The sequence below is a fragment of the Megalobrama amblycephala genome, linkage group LG4, assembly GCF_018812025.1.
Source record: "Megalobrama amblycephala isolate DHTTF-2021 linkage group LG4, ASM1881202v1, whole genome shotgun sequence".
Classification (NCBI taxonomy): Eukaryota; Metazoa; Chordata; class Actinopteri; order Cypriniformes; family Xenocyprididae; genus Megalobrama; species Megalobrama amblycephala.
Genome location: NC_063047.1, coordinates 51,456,551 through 51,474,172, shown reverse-complemented (window position 1 = coordinate 51,474,172; position 17,622 = coordinate 51,456,551). Strand labels below are relative to the sequence as shown.

Below are 17,622 nucleotides of genomic sequence, written 5' to 3'. Positions count from 1 at the left end.
AATAAATGATTAAAATAAACATATTTTACATATATATATTTATATATATTTATATATATTTAAGTACAATGAAAGTATTTAAAGTAATTTCAGGATGTTTCCTATCATTTTAAATTATCAGAATACATCTATGACAAAGGACTCTAAAAATATGGCTTCTTAAAAAAAAGTGTTCCTCTGGCTCAATTTACCCCAGGTTAGGGGTAAGTTGAGCCGAGTCAGTAGGTGGGTGTAAACTGACCATCTAAGTTAAAAATTTTAAGTAAAAATGCATTTAATAAAAGGAATAAATAACAGTACAGTATTGTGGGTAGAAAAAAAATGTAATAATGTAACAGAAATTAAATATTTTCCTAATAATATTTTATACATATTTATAGTATTCATTTTTCATATATATATATATATATATATATATATATATATATATATATTTTTTTTTTTTTTTTTTTTTTTTTTTTTTTTAACAGTACAGCCTAAAATTTGTCTTTATACATATATAGCTGTTTTTTAAATTTTAGAATGGGGTCCCTTGAGCCAAAATGGTCAAATTTAGGGGTCAGTGTTTTAATAGATTAAAATCCCTCCATTATCACCTCATGTTCAGTCGCTGCTGTGCTCCATTTGGCCAGTAGAGGTCACTGTCCGAAGAGAAGGAGACAAGTTTCCGCTTCAAAACACGCGTCATTTCCTGCCAAAGTTCAACGCGGGTTCTTGCTAGCACGCAGAGAGTTTGAGATGACCAGAATAAATTCATTAATTCTCCATTAATCACTTAATTAACTACATATTTACTTGTTATTGTTCTTGGCGACGCGAGCGGGACGCTTTGTAAAGATGGGAGACGATCCGGACTCCATTCCAGAGAGAGAGATGAAGGTGACACACTCACCGGCTAATGTTGTTATTATTATTATTATTATTATTAGAGTAAAATGTTCTGTGGCAGATATATGTTGTCTAAATGTGTTTTTACTTTCTCTTATAAGTCGATGTAGTGTAACTTTTGTTAAATGGTTATAATCCTTAGAGAAATTAATATTATAAATACACTAAGTACATTAGAGACAAATATATTTTCCCATCAGATTCTACATAAAGGTTCATTTCAGAATGACTTATTACTCAGTTTTCTGAAATCAGGCTTTCTTTCGTCAGATTTTAAGTTATTTATGCTGTGAAGTGAAAGTGAATCATGACTGTGTTTGTTGTCATTATCAGTTTCACTTCTGTCATCATTACCATACATGTGTGTTTGCTGTACTAATAACTGATCTCACGTCAGTCATCTGATGCTCTTGCTCTCCAGGACTTCCAGTTCCGTCAGATGAAGAAGATCCGTGTGTTCGAGTCGTCTGCTGATCTGCCTAAAGAGCGCTCCAGTCTTCTCTCCATCTCCAACAAGTACGGCCTGACGTTCGTCGGCAGAGACCAAACGCTCAAGGTGTTCTGGACGAGAGACGTCATCACCGCCGGACGGCAGGAGGGAAACCCCAACGACACCGGTGTGAACGCAGTCGGTCATGTCTAAAAAGTCAGCGTGAAACAAGTTGCGCTGGTGTTTTCTTCCCTATTGTGACGTACACTACCAGTCAAAAGTTTGGACACATTACTATTTTGTAATGTTTTCGAAAGAAGTCTCTTCTACTCATCAAGCCTGCATTTATTTGATCAAAAATACAGAAAAAAAACAGTAAAATATTATTACAATTTAAAATAATGTTTTTCTATTTTAATATACTTTAAAATATAATTTATTTCTGTGATCAAAGCTGAATTTTCAGCATCATTACTCCAGTCTTCAGTGTCACATGATCCTTCAGAAATCATTCTAATATGATGATTTATTACAAATGTTGTGCTGCTTAATTTTTTTTTTATAACGTGATTCTTTTTTTCAGGATTCTTTGATGAATAAAAAGTTAAAAAAGAGCAGCATTTATTTAAATTAAATCTTTTGTAACAACATACACTACTGTTCATAAGTTTCGGGTCAGTAATTTTTTCTTTCTTCTTTTTTTTTTTGGAAGAAATTAATACTTTTATTCAGCACGGATGTGTTAAATTGATAAAAAGTGATTAGTAAAGATTTATATTGTTAGAAAATATTTCTATTTTGAATAAATGCTGTTCTTTTTGACTATTTATTCATCAATGAGTCCTGAAAAAAGTATCACAGTTTCCAAAAAATATTAAGCAGCACAACTGTTTTCAACATTGATAATAACTGAGTATCAAATCATCATATAAGAATGATTTCTGAAGGATCATGTGACACTGAAGACTGGAGTAAATTCAGCTTTGCATTACAGAGAAAAATATATTTTAAATGATATTAAAATAGAAAACCATTATTTTAAATTGTAATAATATTTCATAGGGCTGGGTTAAAAAAGATCGTTTTTTAATCGATTCTCATTTTTACGAACCGATATTGATTCTTAAATCCCAAGAATCGATTAGTCTAGTCTGTTTTCAGTTGATGAGCAGAATATTTAGCGCCTCCCATCCAATAAATCGCAATAATCTTTGTGCTTTGTTACTTTTGATATGAAGCAAAGTCTCAGATTTCAAATGACGTCCATCTTATTATGAGATTCAAAAAATAAATGACATTTTGGTGCTGTTTAATGTGGCGTGACAGATCGCTTTAGCACCTCAGTTAAAGAGAAGCATGTGATCATCCTCTCCTCCGCTTTAATACCAGTTACAGCGAAATAAACATGAATGAACATCTGAAGGTATGTTAAAATATACAGTACAACTTACCGAAATCCGTATCATGTCTCGTGTAATCGCTCAATCAGTGCTTCAACCTCGGAAAGACGTCAATAAAACAGCTTGTAGTGTCACGTGTGTCACATTTACCTCAGAAAAACATATTCAGTGACCATAAACTCATTAGTCAGCTAGAAAAGTGAACTCTAGAAAGCAGCGTTCTGATAAATATAGCTATGCACCATTACATATTCATTATAATGTTCTTCAATATTTAATGCATGTTTGAATAAATCAGACAGCTGCGATTTAAATGTTTATTTAAAAACAAAAAACAAATTTGGAGTAGAAATATGATTATGTAATTCTAAACTTTATTTGTAATAATAACATAATTGACTGTAATGTAAGTGTTTGTATATAAATAAGTTAATTTAACCTTTAATATTATTATAGTAGTACCAGCTGACTCTCATGTGTAGTTTACAGCATTAGTTGAGATTTTTTTCCTCTAGAAAATTTGCCATGTGCTGTAACTGAAATACTACATCCAAAATAATCAATATCGAATCAAATCAAAAGCATGTGAAAAGTGATCGAATCAAATTGTGGCAATACCAGCCCTAATATTTCACAGTATTACTGTTTTTTTTCTGTATTTTTGATCAAATAAATGAAGGTTTGATGAGCAAAAGAGACTTCTTTCAAAAACATTAAAAATAGTAATGTGTCCAAACTTTTGAATGGTAGTGTATATCCGAGTTGCCCCGCCCTCGTCATCAGAGAAGTGAAGAGATGTCACTGAGAGAGGGAGGGGAACTTATTCACTCACATGAGATCCAGCAATAGTAAACCACAACCATCCAATCAATTCACAACGGACAAAATCAAGCCCTGCCCTACATTTGTTCTTGTTTGGGAAGCCATTTCACTCAGGATATATGGTACAATAGAGAAGAAAAGACCAGCACAACTTCCCTTTCATGCTGACTTAAATTTAATTTCAAGAACATTATTCTTGTGTAACGTAAATAAAACTAAAAGCTGTCGGTGTGAGTGCGATCAGACTGATGTGTGTCTCATGTGTCGTCAGTCGAGTGCCCGAGTGCTGTCACGGTGACTGTTGACATGGTGATGCATCACATGGCCCTGAGCAGCGATGAGCTCACGCTGTCCGTGTGCGGTGTGGGCGGCGCCGCTGGCCTCACGCTGGACTTCTACGACGTCCGCACCTTCCTGAACAAGGTCATTCATCTCTTTTCATTATATTTCAGCTGTTTTCATTTGTTTCCTGGTCAAGCAGCATTTTATGTTTAGTTTGTTTTTCATCTTAAAGTTCAGTCATTAATAAAGCTCTGTGTCTGCTTTGCATGATGGGGGGGGGGGGGGGGCTGCTATTATTAACCCTCTGTTAAATTTTAGGTACATTTTTACAGACTATAAATAACTTTGCATCTACATGTCAACTTATTCTACTAACACTGACCTTACAGTCTACTAATACTCTAATGAGAGTTTGTTGACATGTAGATGCAATGTTACTTATAATTATTACTTATAATTAAAATGGACCATCAAAATAAAGCGTAACCAAATTTTTACTTTAATTTTTCGTACCATCTGAATGGTACGAAACTTGGTGACTTTTGTGGCACTTGCTATTTGAACAGAAAAATTAAATTGTGGACATAAAGAGAAAAGGCCAAACAGTCACACTTGTGATCTTTGTGAATTAACAGGAAATACGATAAATATGAATAGCAATTTTTGGGGAAGTGGGCTTTGATCATGCTGAAATGTATCCAAATGCACAACCTAATAACATTTTCTACTATTAGTAAATATGTCTGAAAATACTCTTATACTCTTACTCTTAAGCTAAGGAATACACAACCTTAAAAAACATCTAAAAGAAATGTAATTAAGTTAAAATAAAACTTAAAAAGTATGTAAAAAAAAAAAAAAAAAAAAAAATATATATATATATATATATATATATATATAATTGTTATTATTATATTAAAAAATAAAATAAAAAATGCATGAATGTATGTAAACAAAAATATACAGTGTGTATGTATATAAATAAATGTGTGTGTATATATAGACAAAAAAAATGTATAAAAATTAAAATTACATTTTACACGTGTGTATATAGTGTGTGTATATTTGTGTAAAATGTAATTTTAATTTTCATACATTTTTTATTTTTTGTCTATATATATATATATATATATATATATATATATAATTTTTTTTTTTTTTTTAACATACTTTTTAAGTTTTATTTTAACTTAATTATACTTTCATGCTTTGTTTTCATTAAATTATAATTTATACATTTTTATTTTTACATTTTTTTAACATAAATTTTCATACTTTTTATTTCATTTTTTAATATTTATATATATAAAATTTAATTTTTTTAATTTTTTAATTTTTTTTTTTATTTTATTTACATTTCTTTCAGATGTTGTAACAAAATATAGTACATTTATCTCATGGAAAAAAGTAAAACATGGCTGTTTGTCGTGGGTCTGTTGTGAGTGCTGATGGTCACCTGAGGGTTGATGTCATGTGTTTGCTGCAGCAGGACAGACAGGAGAAGCGTCCCTTCACCTCCTTCAGACCCTCGGCCGCTCCGGACACGCTGGTCCAGGATCTGAAGTGGAGTCCGGTGGAGGCGTTCCGTCTGGCCGCGTGTTTGTCCGACGGCAGTATGATGGTGCTGGACGTGCAGGACTCTGTCAGTGTGGTCGCTCAGCTCCCGGCCTCCACGGGAATCACCTGCGGTCAGTGTTTACTGTCAGAAGTTCACTGTGGGGCAATTTTATTTAGATATACTGAAGTTATTGTGATTTTTTTTTTTTTTTTTTTTTTTTTTTTTTTTTTTTTTTTCCCTTCCCAGTGGGATGTCACAGTGTCTTTGCTCTTAAATATGTTTGTTTGTTCCTCTCTTGAACATTGTAGTTTGCTGGAGTCCCAAAGGGAAGCAGGTGTCTGCTGGGAAACAGGACGCCACAGTGGTTCAGTTCACTCCTGTAAGTGTCTACATGGCCATTAATGATGGACAGATCTTCACGCATCATCTTTAGTCCAGTGTCTTAACTCATGCCGTGTGTTTGCGTCTCAGACCTTACAGGCCAAGAAGGTGATCCCCTGTCCCAGCTTCTACAGCCAGGATCACCCCGTCAAAGGTACGACAGCTCAGATTCACTTTTATTCTAAGCTGTTTTAATATATTTTATATCATCTTTTATTTTCACCTTTTATTGTTATTTTTATTTATTTATTTTATATTCCTACTATATAAAGCACTTTGGATTATTTGCAATATGAGCACCAGCACAACTTTAAACCCAGACTTGTGAATTGTGTAATGAAACTGTAGTGGACATCATCGGGCAGCATGATTGGGGAAATTATCTAAATAATCTATAGCAATATGACTACATAATTATTATTGTTGTTATTATTATTATGAATACTAAACTAGTATTAATAAATAAAAGTATTAAACAAAATAAGAAATATTACTATTGTGATATTTTACTGTAAATAAATAATATTTTTGCTATTTAAGAAAAGTATGAGTAATTGCATTTTATAGTACAACAGTACAATTGCAATACCAAAATAATTTATATATTTATTATATAAATACATACAATTTATTTAAATATATAAAATGATATAAAGTTTATATAAATAATACAAAAAAAAGTTCAAACATTAAACCGTCAAGCTTTTTTTAATACAGCACATTTATTATTATTACTAAACTATTAATAATAAATAAAAATATTTAAAATTAAATGAAATAGTATTAAATATTATTAAATAAAAAATTGCTATATTTTATAGTAAAATAAAAACATTTTTACTATAAGAAAAATAAAATAAAACAAAATAATAATTTTATTTTAAAGGTACAATTACAATACTTTAGCTTATTTTCAAACATTAAACCGTCAATGATTTTTGGGCAATATATTAGTTAATAGTAAATAGTAATTACAGTTACTGTTGTAATATTTTACTATAAATTTACTGTGAAGTTATTATAAAGATTATTTTGAAGTATTTAAGAAAAATATAATAATAATAATTTTATTTATAGTACAACAGTACAATTGCAATACTTTTGGTAATTTTCAGTTTTTTGATGCAGCACATTTATTATAATTATTATTACAAAACTACTGTTATTAAATAAAATATTTAAAAAATAAAAATATTACTATTGCAATTTTTTACAGTAAAATAAAAATAAAAAGAATTTTTACTGTAAGAAAAATAATAAAAATAATAATTTTATTTTAAGGTATTATTAAAATACTTCAAGCTAATTTTCAAACATTAAACAGTCTTTTTTGGACAATTTATTAGTTGATAGTAAATACAGTTACTATTGTAATATTATACTGTAAATTTACTGTAGAATTATCAAAATCAAGATATTTTATTTTACAGTACAATATTACAATTGATACTATAGCTAATTCATTCATGTTCTAACAATAAACCATCAAGCCTTTTTTGACACAGCATTTTTTTATTTAATAAAATCGCAGCCTTGGCAATTTGATAATCGCACTAAGCCATGTGGTGATTTTGGTTTTATTTCGGTTCATTCTTCAGCTCCATCCCATCATCCTCTGTTGTAGTGCGAGAAATAAAAAACGTGTAGTTAAACGTAGTTACACATGCGTCGTTTACACGTGTTTTCCTAAAAATCATCCAGTGTGGAAGCTTGTTTCCGCCACTGAATAAAAAATTTAAAAGGTAATTGCGACTTTTTATCCTGCAATTCAGAATTGCGAAATAAAAAGTCGCAATTACTTTTTATATTTTACTTCGAGGCGGAAACAAATTTCCATTATCCAGTGTTCGTTTGGAAAGTGAAAACGAGAGACAGAACTACGTAATTGCACATTTTAATCCTCAGTCAAACTCGCATCATGTTGTACTGTGTGTCATGTGATCTGCAGTGCTGGACGTGTTGTGGCTCAGCACATATAACTTCGCGGTGGCGTACGCAGCGGCTGATGGATCTCTGGAGACGCCGCCGGAGCTGGTGGTGGTGTCGCTGCCTGTGAGTTACTCTTGCAAAACACACATCATACAACACCTTTCAGACACGACCATGCTGACGTGCCCCGTGTGTGTGTGTGTGTCAGAAAAAGGATGAGAAGAGAGGCGAACGCTATCTGAACTTCAACGACCTGGTGTACGGCACCTGCACCGAGAGGCAGCATCACTACTACCTGACCCATATGGAGGACTGGTGAGACTGGTGTCGCACATGAGTTTTGTTGGCCAACGTCACTGGAATTGATAAATCTAATGAAACTGATTTCTCCTGCGCAGGGATCTGGTCTTAGCCGCATCCGCCGCTGCGATTGAGGTCAGCATCATCGCTAAACAAGAGGACAAGGTAAACACAACACTCCAAAGCACGGGTTATTATTGTTAACTAAAACTAAAACCATAAACTTACAAGCGAAAATCGTCACTTGAAATAAAATAAATGGTCACACTATATTAAGTGGCTTCTGTTAGGGCTCTATGATTTCCGTGATGCAGAAAATACGGACAGAATCCTGTCATAAAAATGGAATTTACTGTATAACGCAGATTGTCCTGGAATTTCTCACATTTTTGATCGATAAATAAAAAGTAGGTGGGTACACTTAAATCATGTTCTGTGTCTCCGTGTGAATGATTGGTGCAGACGCGCGGTTTCATTTACCTGACACACTGAAGCGCACGTGAGGCTCGCCGTGTTTTCAGCCTCTGCCGCCTCACTATATGAGGATATATACGCATGAACTTCATCTCCAGACTTCATGAGCATTTTACCATTTAATTTGAGAAAAACTATCATCATATCATAAACACACAGAAACTCAAAGGTCTTCACGGCAACCCGTCAAAATAAAAGGTCGGTTTAGAAATAGTGACAGAAGTATATTACTGTTGTACAGTAGAATTTAGCTGCGTCTCAATGTAATAATACCAATACTAATAATAATACTACTACTAATAATAAGTTATTATTAAAGCATTGTTTTTTAATATCACTACATTTTGTTGTTTCTATAAATTCAATTAATGAGGTATGCTTTTTGATTATTAAAATTTAATATAATTAAAATTAAACTATTAAAATGGAATCCAGACAACTGGTAAAAACAGAATTTTAGGGGGGAAAATAAAACGTATGTCATAGGGCCCTAAAAATATATATTTTTTGATTAAACTTTGTTGTTAAAGATTAATTGTTGTTAAAGGTGCCGTAGAACGTCTTTTCAAAAGATGTAATATAAGTCTAAGGTGTCTCCTGAATGTGTCTGTGCAGTTTCAGCTCAAAATACCCCATAGATTTTTTTTAATTAATTTTTTTAACTGCCTATTTTGGGGCATCATTAAATATGCGCTGATTCAGGCTGCGGCCCCTTTAAATCACGCGCTCCCCGTCCCCGAGCTCTCGACTATAAAACAGTGCATAAACAAAGTTCACACAGCTAATATAACCCTCAAATGGATCTTTACAAGATGTTCGTCATTCATGCTGCATGCATGCATCGATTCCTGTGAGTATAGTATTTATTTTGATGTTTACATTTGATTCTGAATGAGTTTGAGGCTATATGCTCTGTCGCTAACAGGCTAATGCTACACTGTTGGAGAGATTTATAAAGAATGAATTTGTGTTTATGAATTATACAGACTGCAAGTGTTTAAAAATGAAAATGCCGACAGTCTTGTCTCCGTGAATACAGTAAGAAACGATGGTAACTTTAACCACATTTAACAGTACATTAGCAACATGCTAACGAAACATTTAGAAAGACAATTCACAAATATCACTAAAAATATCATGTTATCATGGATCATGTCAGTTATTATTGCTCCATCTGCCATTTTTTGCTATTGTTCTTGCTTGCTTACCTAGTCTGATGATTCAGCTGTGCACAGATCCAGACGTTAATACTGGCTGCCCTTGTCTAATGCCTTGAACATGGGCTGGCATATGCAAATATTGGGGGCGTACATATTAATGATCCCGACTGTTACATAACAGTCGGTGTTATTTTGAGATTCGCCTGTTCTTCGGAGGTCTTTTAAACAAATGAGATTTACATAAGAAGGAGGAAACAATGGAGTTTGAGACTCACTGTATGTCATTTCCATGTACTGAACTCTTGTTATTCAACTATGCCAAGATAAATTCAATTTTTGATTCTAGGGCACCTTTAATTTGTATAAGTTTCATTATTTCAATTAATTGGACATGCTTTTTGATTACTAAAATGTAATTTAACCATTAAAATGGAGTCCAGAAATATTAAAACGGAATTTGGGAAAAAATAAAAAGGATTTCATAGGGCCCTATACTATGTAGTAACATTAAACACCTACAACTCTATGGATTTACTAGGCAACTACATGTTGTTCTGGAAAATTCCCACATTTACTGCTGATGAGTTTGAGATATGGTTAGGATTAGAGTAAAGGGTCAAGATTATTGGGGGTTTTGAGTTAACAGTTTAACTGTAATGCATTAAAAAAACTGTATACATCTGTTGCATAAACAGACCCGGTGAAATGTAAGCTTAAAATATAAAATATAAAACAGTCATAACTGTAACACTAAAACCATCTTGTATCTGATCAGTAATTTCCCATTAATTAGTGAATGTGGAAACTTTTTAGTTTTTGAATGTTACCATGTTTTTACCACTTAATTTACCCCCTTTTTATTAATTAAAAAATCGAGAAATTCTTTGAAATGTAAAATGTTACAAGAACTACAGCGAAAACCAGTGTGATGCAAGAAAATGTGTATTTTTTTTTTGTCAATATTTGTGATTTTATTTGATTATATCATTTGTACTGCTCAAAACAGTCTAAATTTATGAAAACAACATATTAATTTTCTAACAAAACATCACTATTACTCTGAAATGTATTCAAACAAAAAATATTCATTTTGCAGAAGCATTCTGAATCTCCTTTTTATGCTGCAATGGTTCATCAGTAGGTGGCAGCAAACTTCTTTTTCAAACCCTCTTTCCTTTTTCAAATTTAGACTATTTGGTCTATGAATTTTTGATCTTCAAACAGACATTAATTTGCCATTTTATAGTTGTTATATCTAAATATTTAAATGGTTATATCTCTTATGTTTTTATTTAAAAAAATCTGGGGAGAAAAACATGTATTTTGACAGTCTTAACACACATCCAGTTTAATTTTTGTACTAAAAACTGGTCAAAACAGACTTGAATGCATTAGGAGAGTTAACTGCAAATGTTAATTAAATTCAAGTACTTTAATTATAATGCACCAACATGAATGAACATAATAAAACATGAGTAAAATCTATAACGGTGTGTCAGTTACGCTTCAGTAGCACTGGTCAGGAGTGTTTGTCGCAGAGGTTTGATGTGTTGTGACGTGTGCAGGTGAACTGGGAGCTGTGGATTCTGGAAGACGCCAGTCGAGCGGAGCTGCCAGTCACAGAGAACAGCGAGGACACACTTCCTGTGGGCGTGGCCATCGATTACACCAGCCAGGAGGACATTCAGCTGTGTAAGAGCTCCTGTGATTGATGCTTGTCTACTTGCATGATGTGTTTCCTGTATTTACGTCCCAAAATGCACATTAAACTTGTGGCGCTTGTAGAGACGGAGTTGGTGAGATGCAACATTTATATGTAAATGAACACAGAGACACTCTTTTATTTTAAAAGATATATCGCCATTTCAGTTTTATGTCGTTTAATTGTGCAAAAGAGGGGAAAAGTATCAATCAACAGGTGCAAAATGGATCAAAATGAAAAAGGACACTGTTTAACTATTCTTTTTATTTGTGCAGCCACATTTGTTTATTTTAATGTTTCTTTCAGTTTAATGAATTAGCTTTTAATCAGTTGTCGCAGAGACTGGTTGTTTGTTGTAAAGTGTTTTATGTTTTGTGTCGTCCTCAGCTGATGAGAAGAGGTTGCCTCCAGCACCGACGCTGATGCTGCTGTCTACAGATGGAGTCCTGTGTCCTTTCTCTTTACTGAACCTCAACCCAGGGGCAAAACAGCTGACCGTGGCTGCCGTCCCGCTGCCCGAGGATGGAGAGAGAGCACCTGCCGCCGGTAAGACCGCAGCTATAAGACTCGCTTAAGGCCCCGACATACTCAGTTTTTTCATTCCTCACTTAGCGGGTAAAGTTTGAAATACTGGTGACACTTTCCTCAATTACAAAATAAATGCACAACGAAGATTAAAAGTTTAAAATTAAAATTAATAAGATTAAAATAAGAACAGTGACAGAAACTAGCTGCTTTCAATGTTTAAAGGTTTCTTCCTTTGAAAACCAGCATGTCCACCATTTCTGATTTCGCTGGCATTAGCAGCCTATGACTATAAATAATTAGAAAGGTCTAAGGATTTATTATAAAATATTAAATTATTATGATAAAAATCTGTGACGATAATTTCTTTATTTTTGTCAGGAGGTATCCAAAATCCATGTATTTAAAATGAAATATGTGCCTAAAACCCTTCTGTACACTGAAGAAAAACATTGATTTATATGTTTCCCTCAAAATTCTTTAGAAAGAGAAATTATTTTTCCTATTTTTACCCAGAATAGGATTGAGTGAGCTTTACTTGCCGTTAAACATGTCTGTTTCATACTGGACGCCGGAGGGCGCTCTTGAGCAGATACTCCAAATATGTCTCGCAGAAGTAATGTTGTTCCAGGAAGTCCCCTATGGACATCATACTATCACTGTGACTGAATAAAAAGGAGATAGAAACACTTTGATTACACATTATAATTAACAGATGACTATGACAACACATGGTTTATCCGTGTTTTTCAAGCCTTCTTAGGTATTTCCATAATAATAAAGTTAATCTTAATAAAGCTGTCATGATTAATGATATTCTAAAGCCCGCCCACGCATTGACGTGATTGGTTACAAGGTAGTTTGTGACGTCACTAACACTGGCCATTTCAAACCACGTTTTTGTTTACCAACTTTTCCGGAAAATTCGCTTTGGCAAGCTGTTTCTAACTGCCCAAACGAACTTCTGATTTTGTTCTAAATTACGTCACATCAGTTCGTTCTTTGATTTTGGTTGAAGTATATCATTGTGCTCTGAATCAAACCTACAGGCTGCTTTGATGTTGACTCCAGTCATGTGACTTTATTGCGTTCTTCGTTTCAGAGTCGTCCTTCTCTGCTGCTCCCGTCTCAGCCGCGTCCTCCATCTTCCCATCTTTCTCTGCATCTTCTGGCACAGCCCCGCCCCCAGCCACATTATCCTTCACAGCCCCGCCCCCAGCGGCCTCGTCGGCCCCGCCCACCTCTGCATCCACTACAGGTTTTCCTTCTCTCTTCCTCCTATGGGCTCTGCCGCACCCTCAGGCTTCTCACTTGGCTCCACCGCGGGGGGTTTCTCCTTTGGTGCTCCCAAAACGTCCTCCTCCGACGCTTCTGCCTTCTCCTTCGCTTCTTCCGCGCTGAAGGAGGTCAGCGGTGCTCCGGCGTCCGCTCCTCCTCAGCATCTGCCCACCGTGTCTCCCATCATCAGCGGCCCCAAAGCCCCGGCGGAGCCTGCCACGCCTGCCGTCAGGACGAACCTCGCTGACAGGTGAGCGCCTGATCTCAATATCGCTCTTCCTGGACAATCCTGAATGATCAAATGAGCATTTGACGTGTGTGTTTTCGGCAGGTTTTTGGCGGTGGACTCTATGACGTCAGTCGCACCTGCTGGCCCGCCGTTCTCTTTGACCTCCACACCCAAACCCCCAGCAGCGGAGGTCAGCGGTCTGACGGGAGCGCAAAACCAGCTCAAACCAGCTGCTCCTGCAGGTACACACTCACCTCACATCCTCTTCCGTCCAGTTCTTCACCCCTTCAGGTTATTCCTAGAGCCTCATTTATAAAGTGCACGGATTTCATCCTACGTCAAAAGTGAGAAACAAATCCGGATTTGTAAAGGCACAAACTGATGTGAAAATCTTATGCTGAAGAGCATGTTCAAACTTTTTGCACTCATATATACCACAAATTAAAATAATCTGGCTTTGTTTATTAAAATGTAAAGATAAATAGACATTTGCAGTGTGCAGATTTATTATTATATGTGCAAATGAGCAACTGCTTTGTGATAATTGTCACTGAAAATAATATATATGATTTCTAAATATATATATATATATATATATATATATATATAATATATGAAGAGTTTGGTTCCAAAACGCGATAAACGGCATTTTAAAAAAAAATCGAGTTTCCGCCAAAATCAGTATTGTATATGGTCAGTATTGAAAAGTCATTTATTAATTTTGCGCAAAATGCGATATCCGTCGTGTTATTCTGTCATGTTCCCTCCCTTTCTTTCCAAAATGCAACAAACGCCAGTCTCCTTTTTCTCCAAAACGCGATATATCCTCTCTTCAACCAATCACAGCGCACCATTCCACCCACTGTAAACATTGAAGGCTTTTTAAAAAGCCGATTTTAATAACAATGTACTTGGCAAATGTGTTTATTTAACAGTGCGGTGGCGCAAGATACTCTTTAATCGGTAATGACAAATAATTTATAACATTAACAAGATGACCCGTTGAATTCATTTTGGGAGCGACGGCTGAATGTATTTTTAGTAAAATGTCTGTACATAAGATAAATATTGGCAAAGTTTAGACTCTGTCATATATGTGTGAATCAACTTACTTTGTTGTGTATTTTCAATTTGAAAAATAAATTTTATATTGATGGATTAATTGCATTTTGAAAAAAAAGTATCATGGATTTATTGCATTTTGGGGACAAAAAATAACATGTTTTTATAATAAACTTTTTAAAATCAAAATGTAGATTTGAACTTTTAATGTTTTTATAACCAAAAGATGGTATGTGAAAGTTTGAAACAGAAAATAGTGGTTTTCATCTTGCCACTTTCTTGGTAAAGAAAACACCTTTTTACTCAAATTAATCAAAATGGAATTATTGCGTTTTGGAACCAAACTCTTCATATATAATTAGTAAGTGATTAAATAAATTGATGAAAAGACAGTAATATTGTGAAATATTACCATTTAAAAGAACAGGGGCCGTATTCACAAATCATTTTATCTTACCCCTAAAAGTTCTCCTAAATAGCAGTAAAAGTTCTTAGCTAAGAGTTTTCTCTTAAAACCTATTCACAAATCTGCTGAGACCAACTTTCACTAAGAAATATACTGAAGTCTTAAGCTAAGAGTAAGGGCGGGGTTGACCTCGTTGCTATGGAGTAAACACACAGTGATTGGCTGATGGGGGAGGAGTCAGCGATTTAATCATAGTAATATTGTAGAATGAGGTGTCATGTTTCCAAATTAAAATAAAGGTTTTAAAATACAAATGTTGCATTATTCAAATAATTTTTTTCATGAAAATGTTGCCATAGTCAAAATAAAATGTTGCCATATTGTTGCCATAAAGGTTTTAAAATGTAGGCACTAAAAGTGTCACTAATTAAACTAGTGTATATATACAGTTAATTGTCCACCTCTTGGATGTTTTTATCACAAGGGAATGCAGAATTCAAGCGACAAATTATGTTTTATAAACAAAGTTTGAGAGAAACACATTCAAACAGTTTTTCTAATCAGCTCGAGAGAAGGAATATACAGACGAGAGTTGCCTATAGTTACTTCGACAGTTTTCGGCATCCCTCCGCCAACCTCTCGGCTGGGGATATGAGGAGAACTCTGGGTTTGGGCTAAATTCCTTAGACAGCACGCCAAATACGCTTATTATGTTTTTTTTTTTTTACTCTATTCAATCATTTGTAAGTGTGAACTCATGAAAACCATTGCCACAGGTAATCAGACAATATTTATTTATTTGTTAAAGTTTTTTTTTTTTTTTTTTTTTTTTTTTTGGCGTCTCATCGTAGATTCAAATCTATAAATCAAAATGTATTGCATTTATGAAGAAAAGGTTCAGCAACTAAGGCTCTATCGCTATTGCCTCAATGGTGTTCAGTGTCTTTGGCTGGATTAGGACTGTTTGTGATTTGGTCTTAGTGATTTAGGAGCCCTCTTGACTACTCCTAACATTTCACAGACTTAGGAGCTAGTTTTAGCGCTATTTGTGAAATGCTTTGTGAAATACTCTTAAAGCAAAAATTTAGGACTCCTAAAATTAGGACTGACACGCCCATTATTTTTAAGAGTTTCTCCTAAATCGGCAAGTTAGGAGCTACTTTTAGCCTTAAGATGTTTTGTGAATACGGCCCCAGTTTTCTATATGAATATATAGTAAAGTGTCATTTATTCCTGTGATCAAAGCTCAATTTTCAGCATCATTACTCCAGTCTTCAGTGTCACATGATCCTTCAGAAATCATTCTAATGTGATGATTTGATGCTCAAAAGAACAACATTATTTGAAATAGAATCTTTTGTAACGTTATAAATGTCTTTACTGTCACTTATGATCAATTTAATGCATCCTTGATGGATAAAAGTATCAATTTCTTTTTCTTTTTTTTTTAATTCTTAACTTTTGAATGGGAATGCAAATCAGCATATTAGAATGATTTCTGAAGGATCATGTGAGGAATAAATTACATTTTACTATATATTCACATAGAAAACAGCTGTTTTACATTGTTCTATAGCTGGAGATGATGCGCTTGTTCACATTGTGCTTGAATTTAGGGTGAACTGTTTTTTTTGTGTGTTTTATAAAGCGGCATGTATTTACACTTTTTATTATTCATATGGGGCATTTTATAAATCATTCATAGGAACTTTTCAGGAACTGACATACTTTCACATTTTGGATCATTCTATGCATGTCTTTATAAATGAGGCCTGTGGAGCATTAAAGGGAAAGTTCACCCAAAAATGAAAATTATCCTATGATTTACTCACCCTCAAGCCATGTATATGACAATCTTCTTTTAGACGAACACCATCGGAGATAAAAAAAAATATCCTGGCTCTTCCAAGCTTTATAATTTTAGTGAGCGGGGGGCGTGTTTTGAAGCCCACCCCCCCCCCCCCCCCAAAAAAAGTGCATCCATACATCATAAAGATAATCCATACGACTCCAGTCGGTTAATAAAGGCCTCCTGAAGTGAAGCAATGTTTTTTTTGTAAGAAAAATATCAACATTAAAAACTTTATTAACTATAATAACTAGCTTCCGGCAGACGGCCGTACACATTGATTTGCAGTGGAAGAGTGACCTCTGACCCGACGCATGACGTAATGATGAACGCGGAAGCTCAGAGGATAGAGCAAAACAAAACACCGGTCACGAATTAGAAGTCTAAAATGAGAAAATGTGAAGAGAAATGTCGATATAAGTGAAGAGGAGCTCGAGTTTGTTGCACAGCTCTATTTGTTTAAACTGCGAGAGGCGTCTAAGCTTACGATACTCCTACATCCTGCGTCATAGATCATGTCAGGGGTTACTCTTGCGGTGCAATTCGACTTGCACAGTATGCGTACGGCCGTCTGCTGGAAGCTGGTTATTTTAGTTTTTAAAGTTTTAAGTTTGGATTTTTTTTCTTACAAAAAAAAAAATGTCTTTCTTAAATATATCTCTAATTGTGTTTGTCTGAAATAAGAGTGTCATATAGACCTAGGATGGCTTGAGGATGAGTAAATCTTGGGATCATTTTCATTTTTTGGGTGAACTAACCCTTTAAGGCATCAGAATATGATGATGATGATGATGATGATGATGATGATGATGATGATGATGATGATGTTGTTGTGTTTCAGTGTTGACACGGAGTGTCGTTCCTCCAGCCGCTCTGCAGAAACCAGCTGCAGTCGCCCCTCCTGCGTCCAGCGCTCCGTCTGCGCAGGTACGTCACCAGTGTCCGTC

The 17,622-nt window shown here is 34.4% G+C and overlaps 1 protein-coding gene across 1 annotated transcript in view; it reads left to right on the top strand.

Moving 5' to 3' along the window:
• Nucleotides 1–677: 677 nt before the first annotated feature.
• The window catches only part of nup214 (nucleoporin 214), a 53,411-nt gene continuing 36,466 nt past the window's right edge, over nucleotides 678–17,622 (top strand). The window contains 15 exon segments of the mRNA XM_048189895.1: nucleotides 678–879; nucleotides 1,310–1,505; nucleotides 3,812–3,963; nucleotides 5,312–5,510; nucleotides 5,689–5,759; nucleotides 5,852–5,915; nucleotides 7,710–7,813; nucleotides 7,899–8,005; nucleotides 8,089–8,155; nucleotides 11,190–11,316; nucleotides 11,714–11,872; nucleotides 12,954–13,077; nucleotides 13,110–13,379; nucleotides 13,461–13,600; nucleotides 17,517–17,602. Coding sequence (XP_048045852.1) covers nucleotides 838–879; nucleotides 1,310–1,505; nucleotides 3,812–3,963; nucleotides 5,312–5,510; nucleotides 5,689–5,759; nucleotides 5,852–5,915; nucleotides 7,710–7,813; nucleotides 7,899–8,005; nucleotides 8,089–8,155; nucleotides 11,190–11,316; nucleotides 11,714–11,872; nucleotides 12,954–13,077; nucleotides 13,110–13,379; nucleotides 13,461–13,600; nucleotides 17,517–17,602 — 1,908 coding nt within the window. The 5' untranslated portion in view covers nucleotides 678–837.